This window comes from Eulemur rufifrons, chromosome 29 (assembly GCF_041146395.1).
Source record: "Eulemur rufifrons isolate Redbay chromosome 29, OSU_ERuf_1, whole genome shotgun sequence".
Lineage (NCBI taxonomy): Eukaryota > Metazoa > Chordata > Mammalia > Primates > Lemuridae > Eulemur > Eulemur rufifrons.
Window position 1 is genome coordinate 15716437 of NC_091011.1, and position 17559 is coordinate 15733995.

At 42.1% G+C, this 17559-nt stretch overlaps 1 protein-coding gene across 2 annotated transcripts in view; it reads right to left on the bottom strand.

The window, feature by feature from the left end:
- Window positions 1-17559, bottom strand: part of POU6F2 (POU class 6 homeobox 2) — a 434582-nt gene that overhangs the window by 94665 nt on the left and 322358 nt on the right. For both annotated transcript variants that reach the window (XM_069462202.1, XM_069462203.1), the window contains one exon: window positions 12240-12610. In XM_069462202.1, coding sequence (XP_069318303.1) covers window positions 12240-12610 — 371 coding nt within the window. The remainder of the gene's footprint in view (window positions 1-12239; window positions 12611-17559) is intronic.

Sequence of the window (17559 nt, forward strand, 5' to 3'; positions counted from 1 at the left end):
GCTAAGACCTTCAAAAGGGCAGGTGTTTTTGAAGACTTTTCTTCCGTTTTATCACCAAAAACAAAACAAAACAAAACATGGTCTCACAATGATGGCTCCCAATTATTATAACAGTAAGTTCCCCAGTTCCCCATTCTAATAGAAATGGCTATTTCTGAAAACAAACATATGACTGCAATAAAGATGCTTGTTATACAAACTACCACTATCTGAAATCAGGTAGAAAGAACAACATTCTGACTCTGCGTATGGCATCTACATTTTGAGGATCATTTTTTGCATATATCTTGAAAAATGGTGGGGCATAGGTATGGGTGATCTTCATAGTCCTACAGCAAGGTGATTTGGGGCCAAAATTAGTATGGACCTTCTGATTTTACTTATTTATTTATTTATTTATTTATTTTTGAGACAGGGTCTCTGTTACCCCGGCTGGAGTGCAGTGGCGTCATCATAGCTCACTGCAACCTCAAACTCCTGAGCTCAAGCGATCGTCCTGCCTCAGGTCTGGTGCTCTAGATCTAAGTTTGAATCTTGCCTCTTACAGGTTGTCACACCTGACTTCCTCACCTGGGAAATGGAGCTAGTGGCACTGGGAGGTTCCTTGAGCAGAGCTTTACTATTCCAGGTGTGGGCTGAGGACCAGTAGCATCAGCATCACCTGGGAATTGGTTAGAAAGGCAGAATCTGGGGTATCTCTCTACCCCAGAACCACTGGATCAGAACCTACATCTATCAGGTTCCAGGGGGGTTCATATGCAAATGAAAGTCTGCAAAGCCCTAGTATAGACTAGATGAGACAACATCTAGCAGCTATGAGGTGTCCAATATGCTCTCAATTAATGTTCTCAATACAGTGTTCTTGTATTGAGAGGATGTTAAAGATTATGAAAGGATTATTTATTTCTCCTGTTATATTTTGAGTGTCAGATATGAATCACCATGTTTGAGATTTTTCTGCAGACACCAGGCTAATAACCCAACTTCCAAGTTTGGGTGGATAACAAAGAACAGAGATGGCTGTTTTCCTTCCCTGGTGGGATGTGAGTCTAAAGAGAAATAGGTCACAAGTGGCGCCAGCTCATTCTTTTTGGAAATGAAAACCCAGCCTTATTAGTTCATAAAAGTAAAGTCAGTGCCAACTCATGCAACCAACATTTAAGGTAAAAAGCATTTTGTATAAACAAAGGGTACGAATTTGTCGTTTTAGAAATGAATAATGGGGAGCTGATTTATAAGACCATATGCAGTTGTCCTCAATCCCTGCTGTCCATTGGGGTCTGCTGGGGAGTTTAAAAACTGCTGATGCCCACTCTGGTTCAATTAGAATCTCTGGTGGGACCCAAGTATTGCTAGCTAGGAAAAAAAAACAAAAAACACAAAACTCCTCAGGTGATCCCAATGTACCACCTATGTTGCAAACGACTACTGCAGAGTTGGGAAATTTTCTTTGAAAAAGAAAACAAAGGAATTGGACAAAATACAGCTGCAGGGGCACAGGCGTAGCTTCAGCTGTTGGAAGATGGTGTGGCTTGAGTGAGACAAGAAGGAGAGAGAGTCGTCAGCCAGACAAGGCCCCAGTGGCCCTGAAAATATTTGATTATATGCAGGTCTTCCTTTCTGGTAGGAAGATGCTCATTTTATGACCTAAGGAAGTTCACTGGCAATGCAAATGGTATGTGGGTTGTGCCTTGAAGATGCTTAGAATGGATTCATTGTGATTGTTGCAGCAGAGAGCTTGGAAAACACCCCATCTTTGCTTTCTGGCTTTAATAACTTTCTGCCTTGTCCAGGTTGGTTTCAAGGACCATTAGCATTAGCTCTGGGTCGGTCACATTCCTTCCATGGAGTGCAGCGTACTGAAGGTGGTGACTACACTAAGGAATATTACTTCTTAGAACCTTAGACAGGAGTACAAGATTATTTTCCCTCTGATTAAAATAATAGACGTTTCCAAGCCAACCAGACTCCGCAGAGCTTTCCTTGGGGGAAGTGAGAGGGTTTCTCTTAAATCTTCTCCTCACTGAACCCTTAAATGTGGCTTTGTTCTTTTTAAATGCCACATTCACAACCTCACAGTACAAGGACAGAGAACTCAACTCTGGAAAGAGCAGCCAGTCTCTGGGAGGATACGGAGTCCAGCTGGGAAAAAGAAGGGGATCTCTAACTTTGCTTCTTTTTTATGACAGTTAAGTATCTCCTGGTGTAGAAAGCTAGGCAGTGATGCCGGGAAGCTCCCTGTCGAACAACAGTTCAGACAAAATGGGCTAGGAAGCTGGCATTGATCGGAGCCCAACTGGGCCTTCCGACACAGCCACTAGTTCTGCACGTGGAGCTGTCAGCATACAAATGCAAAGCACTCCCTGTGCCCTGCATTCACCTGTAGCCTCAAAGGCATCCCACCGAGTGGCCAAGGACACGGGATTGCCCTGTCCAGTAGACAGCCACTCTGAGGAGCACCTGAGCCTTTGCCATGGGGGTTTCTCTCTTGCATGTCTCAGCATGGAGCCTTTCTCTGCCTTAGCTCTGCACTCTCAGGGGCCTAGCATTGGCATTTTAAGCCAGAATGTCCAATTTAGTTCTTAACAGTGGAGGATGAAAGAGAAAGAAAACACCAGTGACTCTGAAAGTCCATTTTTCAAAACAGGAGATGGAAAGAGAGCAGGATGGGGGCCTTAAAACTAAGAAAATACCCCACAGACAGGGAGTTTCGGCAGCCCAGTGCTCTAGACTTAGTCCTGGCTTGTCATACACAGTTCAGACTAACTCCACCTGGCGTGTGGAATCCAAACCCTCTCAAAACACGGAGGTGGAGAATGAGACTGTCAGGGGACCACCTGGGCACAAGAACTTCCTCAGTCAAAAGATGAGGAGGGTGCAGGGGAGGGGAGGGGAGGGGAGGGCGTGCTCTCTTCCAGTGCTGATGGTCCCACGGGTCTGCAGGGGCTGGGGGGTCCAGAGGCACCCTGCCAGCGGTTCATGCTGCGGGGTGGGAGGCATGACTCCAGGTGCGAGAGCAGGAGAAACAATGGGCAGTGAGGAAGAGGAAGGGAGAAGGGAGACTATCTGAAAGAGAAGGCTCCATCCAGGACTCTCGCTGCCAGGGAGAGCAGCCCAGCCAGATTTTCCCATCAAGTGATTTTGCTCATCGCTGACCGTAGGGACTCCCGGTTTCTGCTTTCCCTGCCCTTGCTTTGGTTTTGAGTTTTTCCTTCCCCTCTTTTCTCATGTTTCTGTGCTTTTTCTTTTCTCCACTGTCCAGCCTATCGAATCTGGTTTGTGGGTTTCTGCATACTGTTCTGGGTAAGGAAATGGAAGGTTACCTTAGTTGTGCTGCCCCTACAACAATTAGAGAAGGGAGCCTTAGAGCAGTGGTCCCTGAAGGATTCTCCCCGGGATATTCATTAGCATTATGTGAAAGAAAAGGCTCTGGTGGTCACACTCGTTTTGGAATGTCTTGGTTAGATAATGTTAACTAGACATTTCTACGGCAGGAGGCCTTTTAGCTTTCAGTATTCAAAATAATCCTGAGACATCAGTAGGAGCAGCATGTAGTATGCAGCATTTATCTATCCGTCTCTATTTACCTGCCTACCATGGAAACTGTTCTCAATAACATTTCTTTGGATTAGTGTTTTGTGGAAGACACTTTGGGTAATGCTGACTTGGAAAATGCTGGCAGCCAAATAAGGAAATAAGAATATATATTTCACCAACAACCAGAATGAACATTGCAGAGGGACTGGAATGTAAATAGAGACACTTTGCAGTCAGGCCAGATCTGGAATTTTGATTCAGTCATTATTAGTGATGTTGAGGAATTTGCTTCAGTCTTCCTCGACTCAGTTTCTCTGGATAGGAATAAAGATGATTTTGGCCTCTTCTGGGTTGTAGTGAAGAGAAAATGAGAGACTGAAGAATTTAGACAATATAAGATACATAGAGACCACATGATAAATGATCAGGATTATTCTAGTTAAAACTGTGAACCCATGAGCCCAATGCATGAAATAATGTATATAAAAATTCACCTTGTAGATTTCAATATACACCACAAATTTCAGCCAAATATTATCAGGAGTATTAATTGAGTATTGCATATGTGGTGTGTGTTATGGCGTGGTGTATATGTAGTTCTTTCTTTCCATAGAATTTAAATCATGTTATTTGTGTTATTTCATAAGTAGAATATGGAGATGGAAAAGACTTAAAGATCACCTAATAAAAACTTTTCAAATAATAAGTGACACCCTGTAATCCTAGTACTCTGGGAGGCCGAGGTGGGAGGATCCTTTGAACTCAGGAGTTTGAGACCAGCCTGAGCAAGAGTGAGACCCTGTCTCTACTAAAAAATAGAAAGAAATTATTTGGACAACTAAAAACATATATAGAAAACATTAGCCGGGCATGGTGGCGCATGCCTGTAGTCCCAGCTACTTGGGAGGCTGAGGCAGGAGGATTGCTTGAGCCCAGGAGTTTGAGGTTGCTGTGAGCTAGGCTGATGCCACAGCACTCTAGCCTGGGCAACAGAGGAGACTCTGTCTCAAAAAAAAAATAAATAAATAAAAAATAAGTGACACAACTGATCTGAAATAGATTAGGTCACTTGCCCATGGCCCCAAATCATCAAGATTCTTCTTCGTTACATATACACTAGAAACCACAACTTTAAGAATTTAGAAGGAAAAAGTAATTTTTGGCCCTTAATAATATTGATGGCAAAATGGAGGTTCTGTAGGTTTAAGTGAGAATTCGGTAAAATTATATGGTTGGACAATATTAGCATTACGCGAGTGCAATTCTCTCTCCATTCTAAATCCCTTGGAGGCGTCACATCTCTCTGAGCCACCCTTTGTGTAGGCCTGCCCTGTGCTGTGTGTGCTCCACACACCCTCCCCAGAAATCTTACCTCTCTGACTCAGGATGATGCTGTAAAAACTGATGTGCAATTATTAGCCTCATTCTAGCTAATACAAGCTTTTCTGTAGTTTGCGCTGCATAACTTTACTGTGTACATGTGCATTTTTTATCCCTATGACTGTTTGCTTTTTGTTCGACTTTGAGTGCATCTATTTATATCATGTTACTCCTTAGATTATAATATCTATAGTCAAGGAAGGAAAAAAGGCAAGCAGGATACTAATATTTTTTTAAGTGCCAGCTATCTATCAGGGACCAAATTAGATGCTCCCATGTAAGTCATTCCATTTAACCCCCAAATCAACTCTCCAACCAATGAGGCTTAGTAGGATGAGCTGACTCGACCCATGGGTCCAGCAGAGCCAGCATTTGAATCTAGGTTTGTCTGCTTCTAGAGACCATACTCTCTCTAAGGCACCACCTTGTCTGTTCTGCAAACCCTCCCTGGGACAATGCACATTATATATGCTCAACAAATGTTTGCAGATAATGATAAAAGTGCTTTCTTATAACCTGGAGAATATTCATGTGCAAGTCTATGCTTTGGAAGTTAATTTAAAAGCCCATGGAAAATTTACCCTAAAGTTGTAGGAAATGAATTGAGCCTAAAAGATGTGGAATAACACGTGATCATGAAAGCACTAGACCATTGTATTAAGTGCATAGAAATGCTGGCTAAGTTTTGCTTGTGTAGAGCAAAGTGCCAGCCAGCACATTCTGGGCATCTCAAATTGCCACTAGACCCTGGATCTGTGCACATGAAGGCAAAACTGTTTCAGAAGCGTTCTGAGCTAGACTTTGGGATTACTTTGTCAGCCACTTCCCAATAGACGGTGATGGGACTGGGCAGTGTAGGTGGCTCCAGGCCCTTTACTGAGCTCACTGCAGAGAGAACATGGATCTGCCCCACTGTGGTGATCAGAGTGGTTCTGTTTTCTTTGAGAAGTAGTCACTTGCCATGTTCAGATGCTGCAAGAATCTTTCCGTCCCCACTTTGAGTCTGGCACCCTCCCCATCTATCACTACTTGACGTGAGCTTCCGTAGCCGGTGGTGTGAACATGCTGCCTGCTTTGTTAAACCCCCTTCTACATGATTTGACTAATCTACAGAGCAGTGCCCAGGAATGGTAAATCTAGACAATGACAAAGAAGCATCGCAGTATATAAGTATATTCTTGGTAAACTAATTTTTCCCCTGCCACTCTCAAAGCAATATAAACTTTGTTGTTCCTGCTGGATCTCAAATGCACGTAATAAATTCTTTGAAATGTCAGTAATGTTGAACTGAGGGGTTTTTTTAAGGAGATTTTCTTTCTTTCATAAAAGCAGAAATTGTCCCTTGCAGAGTATATGGGTAAATATGTTTTGTTTATTTTATTCAGTGCTTAATACTGTTGAGTAAAGGGATTCTCATTTCCTACCTGATCTCCTGCTGAATGAGTGAATCATGAAGGAAGCCCTCAATTTTCTGAATGGCAGTATAAGCAGAAATAAATTCATACGCTTTCATATCTTTAAGATAATCGACATTTGCTTAACAAATTTATAGCATACAAAGCATTTTTAACAATATGTTGTATTTAATTTTCACAATAACTCTGAGTTTAGATGGATTTTCTTATCCAAAATAATAATTTTTTTTTTGGTTCTTTAAACCAAGAAGAAGCCTTTCCCACCCCATGTGGACTCTTCCAGCTTTCGAAAGGTCCCCATGGCTTTGATTGCTCTAGGAGAATATTGTCTACATAGTGATACTCCTACCATGTTCACCAAGTTTACTTAATTTCATAAAATCATAAATTAGTTCAGTGAAAAATGTCAGCCAAAAGAGCTATATGATTGTCATAACGTTTCAGTTCAATCAAAAATGATTGGCTTATTAGTTCTCTGTAACCAGGAAGATGGATTTCTACCCCCCGCCCCTTGCCCCAATGCCTTATCCAACATACATTTGTTTTTCTACTGTACAAAATTTGGTGCAATTTTCAAATTCAACTAGAAAGTGAGATGCAAGGCCTGGTTGAAATTTACAGTGGACGGAATGCCGTTGACCTTGGAGAATGTTACACAGCTAGTAGCTAAGCTGGGAGCAACAAGGGTGAGGCGAATGAAGCACTCACCTCAGGCACCAAATTTAAGGATGTGTCCAAAACACAGCAATCAAGATGAATAAATTTTAATGAAATATTTTAAAAAGTAAAAATGAATGCCAAAAATGTATGATCAATAAAATATCAGTAATACTAGGTTTTTCTTTTGCCTTAAACTCTGATACAGCTCAATACTGTTACTGATCCAGTGTTTAAAAATTTGAAATTTTATTGATCATGGGTTTTTGGTATTCATTTTGATTTTTAAAAACATTGCATTAAAATATTGTTTATCTTGATTACTGAATTTTTGGGTGCACCCTTAAATTCTGCATCTGAGATGAGAGCTTCATAGCCTCACCTTAGTTTCAGTTCTGGCTAGAAGAATTCTACACAGTGATTCTGCCCTGTGTAGGTATGAAGATATCTGAATCCTGTTAGAATTTACCATGGCACACAATGGGTTATATGAATATGCCTGCATAGGTCACCCAACACTACACAGTTTTAGGGGTTTGTAACATAAAACTCCAAATAGAACTGAAGGAGTTCTAGAAAGTATTTAATCTTGCTCCCTCCCCTTATAGATGAAAAAACTTAGACCCACAGAGCCTTGACTAATATGGTGGCAAATTGATCAAGGCTAATTTCTGGGGGAAGGGGCATCTGGCTCAGGACACTGGGCCTTCTCTATAGGGCAGACCCATGATTGGAAACGATTTGCGTTAAAGAGGATAAAAGTCACATAAGTCTAGCTCCCTCTCAAGGGTTTGGACTCTTTGTTTTAAAAAGTGATAATGTGCCACGTTCTTCCATCACATACACACTTTGGAACTTAAACTAAGTTTGCCAGTGGGAAAACATCTCAAACAAGAAGATCAGAAGGCTGTGCCCACTGCACAACAGAGGTGACATTCCGATGCAGTTTTACTCCACTATGCCTGAGTGGTAACTAGACCTTTCCATTAGCAAATGCACACGGCTGAGAATACATTTTACACTATCTCTCGAGCAACTTCACCTCTGAGGAGGTGACCATGCCCCTCATTCCTCACACAAGCACAGATGGCTTTCTCTCTCCTATTTCCACTGATATCTCTCTCCCTCTGTTATTTATTAAAATGTGCAATACAACAAGAAAAGGAAAAGATTACCCTGCTTCCTGCCATGCAAGATGGTATGCAGAAGGCCAAGGTTAAATGCAGCATTTGGTTTCTTAAGCTCCTCTAATGTATAGGTGTGGAAAAGCAATCTGGGACCAGAGCTTACAGCAGTGACTCTCCGAGGATAAAAACTTGACTTTAATTTGGACTCTTCTGGCTAAGATAAAATCTGCTTCTGCTATCATTATCCCACTTATGTTTGTTCCCCACTCTCTCTTCACTCTGCTACCCAGCTGAGTGGGAAGAAATTAACCTGACCTTGAAGAATACTCAGAGAATCTTTAAGACCATCAGGTTTGCAATAGCCAATAAAATTCCAGAGGCCTGCCAGCCTGTAGCTCATAGACTTATAGGCCTGAAAAAGACCTCAGACCACACAGATGAGGAAAATAAACTGACTTATTCCAAAGTTGTGAGTTCGCTGGAGGCAGGGTCAGAAATAGAATGAGGCCTCAAACTCCCAAAACTACTCTCTCCACCTGCATGACGACTGGGCTCCACCCACACGTGTCCAGACCACTCATGAGGGAATATGTGCACGTTCGGCTTTTACAAAACCTTTGGAATTTCCCCAGTGCAAATAAAAACTCCTGAGGAGCATTCTCAAAGAAAAAACAAAAACCCGAACCAAAAGCCATCTCAAAGGTCATAGAAAGGAGGCTTCTATTTCATTATTCTTGCGCTTATGGGATCTTTATCCAGATCAAATTTATATATCAAAATTAAAATTGTATTTTTTTTGTACCCAGGAATGATTAGATCACATCTTTCTATGTAAATAAAAGGTTGCTTCCATTTATGTTTCTGATCTGTTCCTATCCACCACATCTGCCATTTCTAGATTTAGATTCTGGCACAGCCTGTGGCCAGTGGGTTAGAGCAAAAATAAGTAAGGAGTAGGGACTGCTATCTATTCTGGAGCCCAAGGGCTGAATTTGATTTTGGGTTTTACAACCCAGACCACCTTACTTGTTTACCCTGACTGCCTGGCCCCTGAGGACCTTTGTGTCTGTCCTTTCTGTTTAGACCTCCTCTCCTCATGCTTCCTGGGCAAGAATGAAGCTGTGGGTCGGTGAGTCTCAGTGGGAAATCTACAGACAGCGCTCCAGGGACCGGCTGCTGGTACCCACTCTAGACCACCGGACCTCTTCTAAGCCTGGGTGATCAAAATTAATAAGCAAAGTTATCCCCCTCCTGGGCTTCTCTGAAAGGAGAATACTTTAGAATCGTATTTGTCTTGAAACAATCACCTGGTTTTGTAAATGCAATCCATTTCATGGAATCGACTAAAAGAGTGAAATAAAATTATACTGTGTAATATTACAGAAAAACCTGATAAGAGCTATTTGGAGAATTTTTGTCTAGAGTGTTTATACCCATCAGCAGTATTAATTTTTTTTTCATCGTGAGAAATGTGCTCACCCAAATATGCCTACACAACCTTATTTATTTTTTTCTAGAGATAAGACAGCATCTGTACAGTTTTAGAAATAATTGTTATCTTCCCAAGTTCTGTTTTTTGAAGGAAAGCACCTTCCGATTTACTGGCTTCCCCTGACAATATACATTGCATAGTTCTAAACTAATATCTCTCAGACAGATTTTGAATAATGTAAAAAGATAAAGCCCATTTGAAAATAAAATTTAAGCTGTCATATATGAATTTAGTTGATTTTTATTCCTTTAATAATCTTCAAACAAAAAGATTTTATAAAGATCATCACCTTTGAGAGTTAAATATCTTTGTAGTTCCTTTTAAATAGTTTTCTTTTTAAAAAAGTTCAAACATTCCACGTTCCACAAACTCAAAAACCCTGCAGCCAGTGTAGAAAAAAAAATTAAACTATAAAATTCTCCATTTTCTTTCCATAAGCCTATAGCAAAGGAAAGAAGTCCTTTTATTCCTACTGACATGATTTATTCAAAATTAGTTCTATATCTGATCAGTAATGTTTCAAAAATTTGTACCAAGTCCTTTAGTGTTTGCCCCTAGATCCACAGAAGGAGTTAGAGTAGAATCTACTCTATCTATATTTAAATGTATTCTAAATATATTTATTAAGTTTGTAAGCTAAAATCCCAACAGTGAAAAATTAGAATATTCTCGTAGGGTTAGAAAGAAAGCCATGTGGCTCTGAGCCTTCATTTGTTGCAAAAACAAAACAACCCTCGGATTTCCATGGGAAACTGTTAGGAGAAGTTTTGGAAATTCTCCTAAGAATTTATTTCCATGAGCCTGAATGGTTACCTCATCTAAAGTTCTCTCAACAGTCATTCAACTGGGCCTGTCTACACTGGGATTTCACTGGCCGACAGAGCTGTATGAGGTGCTGACGGTGTTCAGAGGAGGCTGATGGCCATAGAGCCCAAAGCTTTCACTTACAAGGAAGAAATACTGGAATATATTCAACAATTGGGAGCACAGCAAAGTAATATTATCCCTGAGAGCAGGGACATTTTTTTCTTTGGTAATTTTACCCATTTTGGTGCCTAGGATAGAGGAAGTGTTTAATTACATGGTATATAGGTACATCTAATCTATCTATTCTTAAAAAACATTAAACTCATTCTTTGGAACAATAGAGTTGAATTCCAAGTGCTGATAAACATTAGAGTTTCCGTAATCATGCATTTTGTAAATTTGATAAGTATACTCTCTCTATAGATGTCAGGTGTACAGTGAAGGCCTTTGAAACCCATGTTCATTTCAGTCCTGTGTCAAAGGTGTTATGTTGTCTCAGCCTTGTAAGACTTGTGAAAATACATCTTCAAACCCAACTCAGGAAAATGTTCACATTGAAAGTATCCCTGGCCCAACTGCCCAGGAAAACACAATTACTCATCTCATCCAGATGTTTTCATTTCTAGGAAAACTTTGAGCCACTGCTGAGAATCCAAGTTCAAAGAGACAAGGCTATGGGACAACAAACCACAGCAGCTCTAAAATACTAAGACCCTACTCTACCTGCCTTTCTGTCTGTGTTCCCATCTGTCTCTGTTTTGTATACTTTGCTATTTAGGAGCCAAGGATGCCATTGCAATTATCATCCTCAGGTAGGGGTGCCTGCCCACCACCAAGGAAGCGGGTGAGTTGGCATTTGAAAGGGGTGCATAGGCTGCTCACTCTGTTGGATGTTGTCATGGTACTACAAACACACTAAGTCATCTGAAATCTCACAGGGGAAAGCATCATAATGCAAGTCAAAGAATGGATCGTTCTACTGAGCTATTAATTTCTAGATCTGATAGGTTGACATCACAGTCATTATGTTTTGATGCTAATTTATTTTAAAGGCACCTAAGTTAAAAATGGTTTTCTGAAGTTTAAAGTTTTACATTCCTGAATGCTCCCATCATGCCTGCTCAATAGGTAGGTTAAAGATAAGCGTTCATGATTAACCTGAAATTTCTATTTTTGATGCCCTTAGCCTCACAGTAATAAAGTAAACATAGAGAAGTTTTATTATTTTATAAAGATGCATATTTGTGGAGGCTCTCGGTATGAATTTAGAGCACTTGTTAGACTGCGGAGTAATGGTTGGAATCTGGGACATAAGACTGGGGCTAAATTTCTTTGCCCTCCCAACCCCAGAGAGTCTTTAGAAACATAGAAACAAAAGAGCACAAAGTACTTAAGGTAAGACACTGTTGTATTCATAATATAGAGAAATAACCACCATGCCTCATGGAGGTAGATGCAGTTCTCCACGGGGCTACAAAACTGTGCTAGTAATAATTTTAATTGGATGCTATCTTTGCTGCCTTCAAAAAGTATCATAAAATGGAATTATTACAGGCTACAAGTGCACTTATAGTGCTGGCCTCTCACAGAAGGAAACAGATAACATTTATCCTTTGGAGGGCAACATCAATGGGCTTCTATTTGTTTCGTTTACATGTATCCCCAGTTGCCTGCTATTTGCTTCCTCTTCCCTACGTCTAGGAGATCAATTTGAATTAGACGCTGCAGAACTGGACGCTAAGTTTTGCTGGCCCTCTGCCCTGGGGGATGGCACGACCCCACGGAAGGGTCCTCTGTGCTCCTGGGGGCGGACGGGGAGCATACCTGTAGAGGATTGGGTGGCGTGAGCGGCGAAGGAAGGCCATGTCCTGGAGACTGACTGGGTTTCTGCGGGGGGCTTGCACTCTGCTGGGTTGGAGACGGTTGGTTCTGGTTCTGGGGGTGGGAGTGGGATGGATGCTGCTGGGGCTGAGGGGCCTGCTGCAGCTGAGATGGAGGAGCCGGCAGCTGCTGGGAGGCAGGTGGCGGCTGCTGGGGTGGGGTGGGCTGTGGCGGCGGCGGCTGGGACTGCGAGGGCGCCGGCGGGGCTGGCTGCGGGTGCTGGCTGGGTGGCGGTGCAGGCTGTTGCTGCTGCTGCTGCTGCTGCTGGAACTGGAGCTGGAGCTGCTGGAGTTGGGAGTTCAGGGATGAGGTAGCTACAAGGAGAGAAAGTGAATGGGGAGTGAAATCAACATGACAAACCGCCTTCCTGGGTCTTGACAGCCCGTTCTGTGCAAGCTGAGAAGGGCCTCCTTTAGAAAAAGCTGCCCTCTGGCCCTGAAGCTTTTTGGTACTGAAAGAGGTTGGGAGGCACTGGGAGAAATAAAGTCACTTCCTGGGGACATTGTAAAATTTAGGGAGAACCAGAATGTAGCACATCATGGGGCATTACTTTTAAAGGTGGTGAGCACGACACCCCAAGGGGGTGTCCTGGGAGTGGAGATCATTTGCAAGTACTTGTCTCTCTCTTCCTTTCCATACTGCTCAGGAAATACACTCATGCTCTCAAGATTGGATTTTGTTTTATAAAGTTCAACCAGTTTAATTCTTTTGGTAAGTGCTTGACTGGAGTTAAGAACAGAAAACGAAATTGTTTGCAGTCTCCCTTTCATCCATCATCAACACCATGACTGGTATATTTTCACTTGCTACTTCAGACCTCCACCAACCTGCTTAGCCATCTTAGTTTCAAGTTTCTACGGTTCTTCTTTAAATTTAATGACAGTATATGCTTCTCCATATTGCAGAGTCAAAAGTCTGATTCTGAATTTTTCGCCTGCTGAGCAAAGAGACAGAGCCCCAAACTGGAGGAAATACCGCAGGTGACTATGCAGTGTACAGTGTGGTGATGAGACACAGCAACACCTCAAGGACAAGTAAGGAACTCAGGCAACGGAGGCTTCTTTTAAGATTTCCTTGTTATGGGAAAGGTGAGAGTTAGTGGGAGAAGCTGTCTTAATACTGAGCACGTGAAATTTGTTCTTGTATGCCCATTAACACTGAGCAGTTTCTGCAGTTGGAACCTAGTTAGTTGAACCAAAGAATGGTCAACGGGAAATTATGGCTGAAAAACAAATTCACTTCCTGCTTTGCCTAAATCTCAGTTTAACAGCTTTCCAACAAGCCCGTGAATGAATAGATACAAGAATCAATGTTGAACCCGCCAGCCTTGGCTGCTATGTTTTCCTGCCTCTTCTACCTAGAATTAGTCAAGATTCCCAAAGGTAATAACTCCTATTTACAACATTAAACTCGTCCCTGTTTTTAAAAATCTACTGGTTCTGTAAAGTGACATACGACATATGACATACCTGCCTTCACACCACAAATATGTTCTTGAAAAACACAAATATGTTAAACCATATATTGAGTGTACCTGAAGAACTTTCACTGTAAGAAAATCAGCCAGTAACTATTTTTGTAAAGTTAAAAATCATTTTTAAAAATGTATTGAGTGCCAGCTGGGTACTGGTAATGTGCCAGGTGATCTGTATGATTTAAAGAAAAGTCATAGTCCTGCCTTCAAGGTGCTTACAGTCTGTTTGGGGAAATAAGATCAACTTGCAAGAGACAATCAGCTTCAGAGGTACCTGTTACAAAGTCCTGCTAACGGTAGACGTGTGATACATTAATGTTAAGTAACTAAATGGTCAACAGTGTGAAAGTGACCAGAAGGTCTGGGAGAGTTAGGAGCGGGGCCTCTATGGGATGGAGAGACCAATGCAGCCTTCATGGCGGGTGTGGGATGTGAGCAGAGAGAATTCAGGAGAGTGAGGTGCAGGAAGAGAGGCTACTCCAGGCTGGAGAAAAACCCAGATAATAGCATGGTTTGATACTTCTGAAGGACGATGTAAAGAACGGCCTGCCTGGAACTGAGGATCTAGAAGTTTTGAATAACTTTCAATCCCGGAGAAGGCAGAGAGCCTATCTTGTGAAAGAGGTGGGAAGATGGATCCTTTCAAGTAACCTTTGGTGTAAGTCAGATTTTAAACATATAAATCAGGTTTACTTAAAGGAAATATAGCTGTATTGGTGAAGTGATAGCTTGACCACTCCCAGGGGTACCAAATACCACTTCTGTGATCTCCAGGACCACGCAGGGCTTCCACGATGGGCCAGTCGGGACAGCAAGTCCTCCCTGGGCCATTGAATTACTCCAGGTCTGTCCAAACAGTCCGGCGTGTGTCCTGCCTTGTGTGTAAATCCAAGGTGCTCTGGGGCCTGTGAGGTGACTCCAGAGGTAGAGGTGGTGTGTGTGACTGAGGCCTGGAGAATACTCCAGACTCGCCCCCTTTATCAAAACTTTTAGAGGAAGGCCTGGTTTTGCCATTTTCCCCTCCCTCCTTCCTATTATGCAGAATTACATTTTATTGACTATCTGGGCGCCCAGCTCGATTCTGACCTCCCAAGACTGTCTGCATCCTGCAGGATCCTGGGGGCCTGCTCTCTCCTTTGGGTAGAGTTACAGACTTTGGGAACTGATTGCATCTGGCCTCCTGCCTGATTCAAATCAAGCCTATCCTGATTTCTCTCAGGTGGGGGCACATATGTCAGTGCTTATTTTCATGGTTGACTTAAATATTATACTGTTTCATTTTGGGTAAAAAAGCATTTATCTAAATCAGCACTTAGAAACAGGAAGGACTGGGGAATATTGGCAGATAGATATTGGCAGATGGGTAGGTGCAGCAGACCCTAACCTACTAATGAGCCATGGTCCCAAATGTGTCTTCGTTTCTTTATGGCAGTGAGTTCCCATTGCTTGGACATTTCTTTCCCGTAACAGCAGCTTGACTGGAAAGGCATAAACCTAAGCAGACCTCCTTCAAGTTACGTAAACTAATTTGGCATCTGCAAGCAAAAGATGATGGAAAATAAAATATGTTCAGATATGTACCGGATGCAAAGAAAAGCAAGAGGGGTGTATGAGAACGTAACTCTGGTCTAATAAATGCCAAACCCACCTACACAATAATATAAAAATGAGAGTTAAAAAAATGTGAAAATACCATGCTTGTAAATGGTTCATTGCATAAAGCATAGTGAAATATAGATATAAAAAATGAAAAAAAAATAAGAAGAATAAAATCAAGGAGGTTCAAGGACATATTTGAACTACAAAGAATGTTTGCAGATAAAATGACGCTTGTTGGGGTAATACGCTGACCCCAGGCATGGAAGATTAAATATTTTACTTTCTTCTCTGGTATTTATGTCCTTTTATGATTGTTTCCTCTAAGTCTGGTTATTATACACTACATAGGGCAATGTTAAATGTAAAATTTAACTACAATAACAGCAGCTATGAAAGAAAAAGACATACACAGAAGTACATTCAGAAAATTTAAAAATTTGCAATTTTGAAAAAGAAGCACAAAACAAAATTTCATCAAACTGAATTTCCTAGAGGGAAGAGAATGCTGTGGCAGAACCAGTGTCTTGAAACTTCCTGAATAAATAATTAATAACATGACAAAGGAGTAGCCAAGAATCCTGCATTTTTCTGTTCAGTTTCTATATGTTGACTATAAATTAGAAACAATTTCTCACGTTGAATCTTTGTTAAGGGTTTCCTCAGTAAACCCCACACCTAAATAGAGCCATACCACCAGACGCATCAGAATTACACTGGATGGGATTTACATCAGATTACTTCCAAGACATAGGAGGGGAAAGTCAAAAGCACGGTGTATACCTACATTTAAAAAGCAAGTCCATGGAAGATTTCGGAGAAATGCAAATGTGTCCTATACCTTGTAAGGCATAGAAAGCAAAATGGTACTCAAGTGCTAAAGAACATGTGATTCTTGCATTTTCAAGTTCAGACGTATGTGGGCACAGTTGGCAAGCTGGAGGGTCGGGTTTGAGAACCTGCTGGGAAGGGGCATGTGCTGCTCTTCACTGCTGATGTTTACACACCTCTGGGCGTGTCTGGGAACTGGGGTAGCCTCTTTGAGATATGTTTACAGAGGGCAGAGGACCCATCCTCAGGAGGAAGGAAGCAGCAGGGCTTATCATTGCAAGTGACCAGGAATCCTGGGAAGAGCGTGATGGCGATCGGCACCCAATGGGTACCCTTAGCCCAGTTCCCTGGCGCAAGGCTGGTCCCAGGGAGAGAAAGAGCACCACAGAGAAACCAAGAGAGTAACCTTGAAAATGCGACACTAAGAGAAAGAAGCCAGAAGCCCAAGGCCACATGTTGTAGGATTCCATTTATATGAAATGTCCCTAATAGGCAGATCCGTAGAGACAGAAAGCAGGACAGTGGCTGCGAGGGTCTCAGGGCGGGAGGAATGGGAGTAACTGCTAACGGGTACAGGGTTTCAGTCAGGGGTGTTGAAAAGTTCTGGAACTAGATAGTGGTGATGATTATACAACATCGGGAATGTACTTAGTGCCACTGAACTGTACATTTAGTCAACAGTTAAAATGTCAAATAGTTAAAAATGACAAATTTTATGTTATGTGTATTTTACTACAAAAAAAAAAAAAAAAGCTACACTGCCTTGGGATGCCACAAAGGACGAGCATAATCCTTCTCCACTCTTCATGGCTTCATGGTCCTGAGGGGTCAGGGCAGCCTCCAGCAAGGGCTGTCCTGGTGGGGCCGCAGGAGAGCCCCGGGCAGCAGGATTCCGGCACACAGAGGAACAGGCTGTGCCCACCAGGGAGAGCAGAGAGTAGGGTTACTATCAAGGTGAACTGTAGATTCATTCCTAAGTACTCTCAAGACACCACCCCTGTGGCTTCTAGCAATGCCGGAGAAGACTCGGAAGCTGGACACGGTGTGCACAGGCAGAGAACCGTCATGGCGATTTGGGTCAAAAGTAAGACAGTGCTTCAACGTTTGGAAAGTACTTTCACTTACTATGATGAGTTAACTTTTCAAGACAATTATTTAGATAGATTATATCACTGCCATGTTATACATTAGAATGTGGGCTCAGAAAGGTTAAGTGACCTTCCCAAGTTTACACAGCCAGTGAGTAGTCCGGGTGCTTCCCAAAGCTTTGAAACAGAATAGAATTACTTGCACTGAAGGGGCAACCTATTTCCTCCTCGAGCCTTGAACAAAGATAACTGCTCACTTGCAGAGAGATGCCCT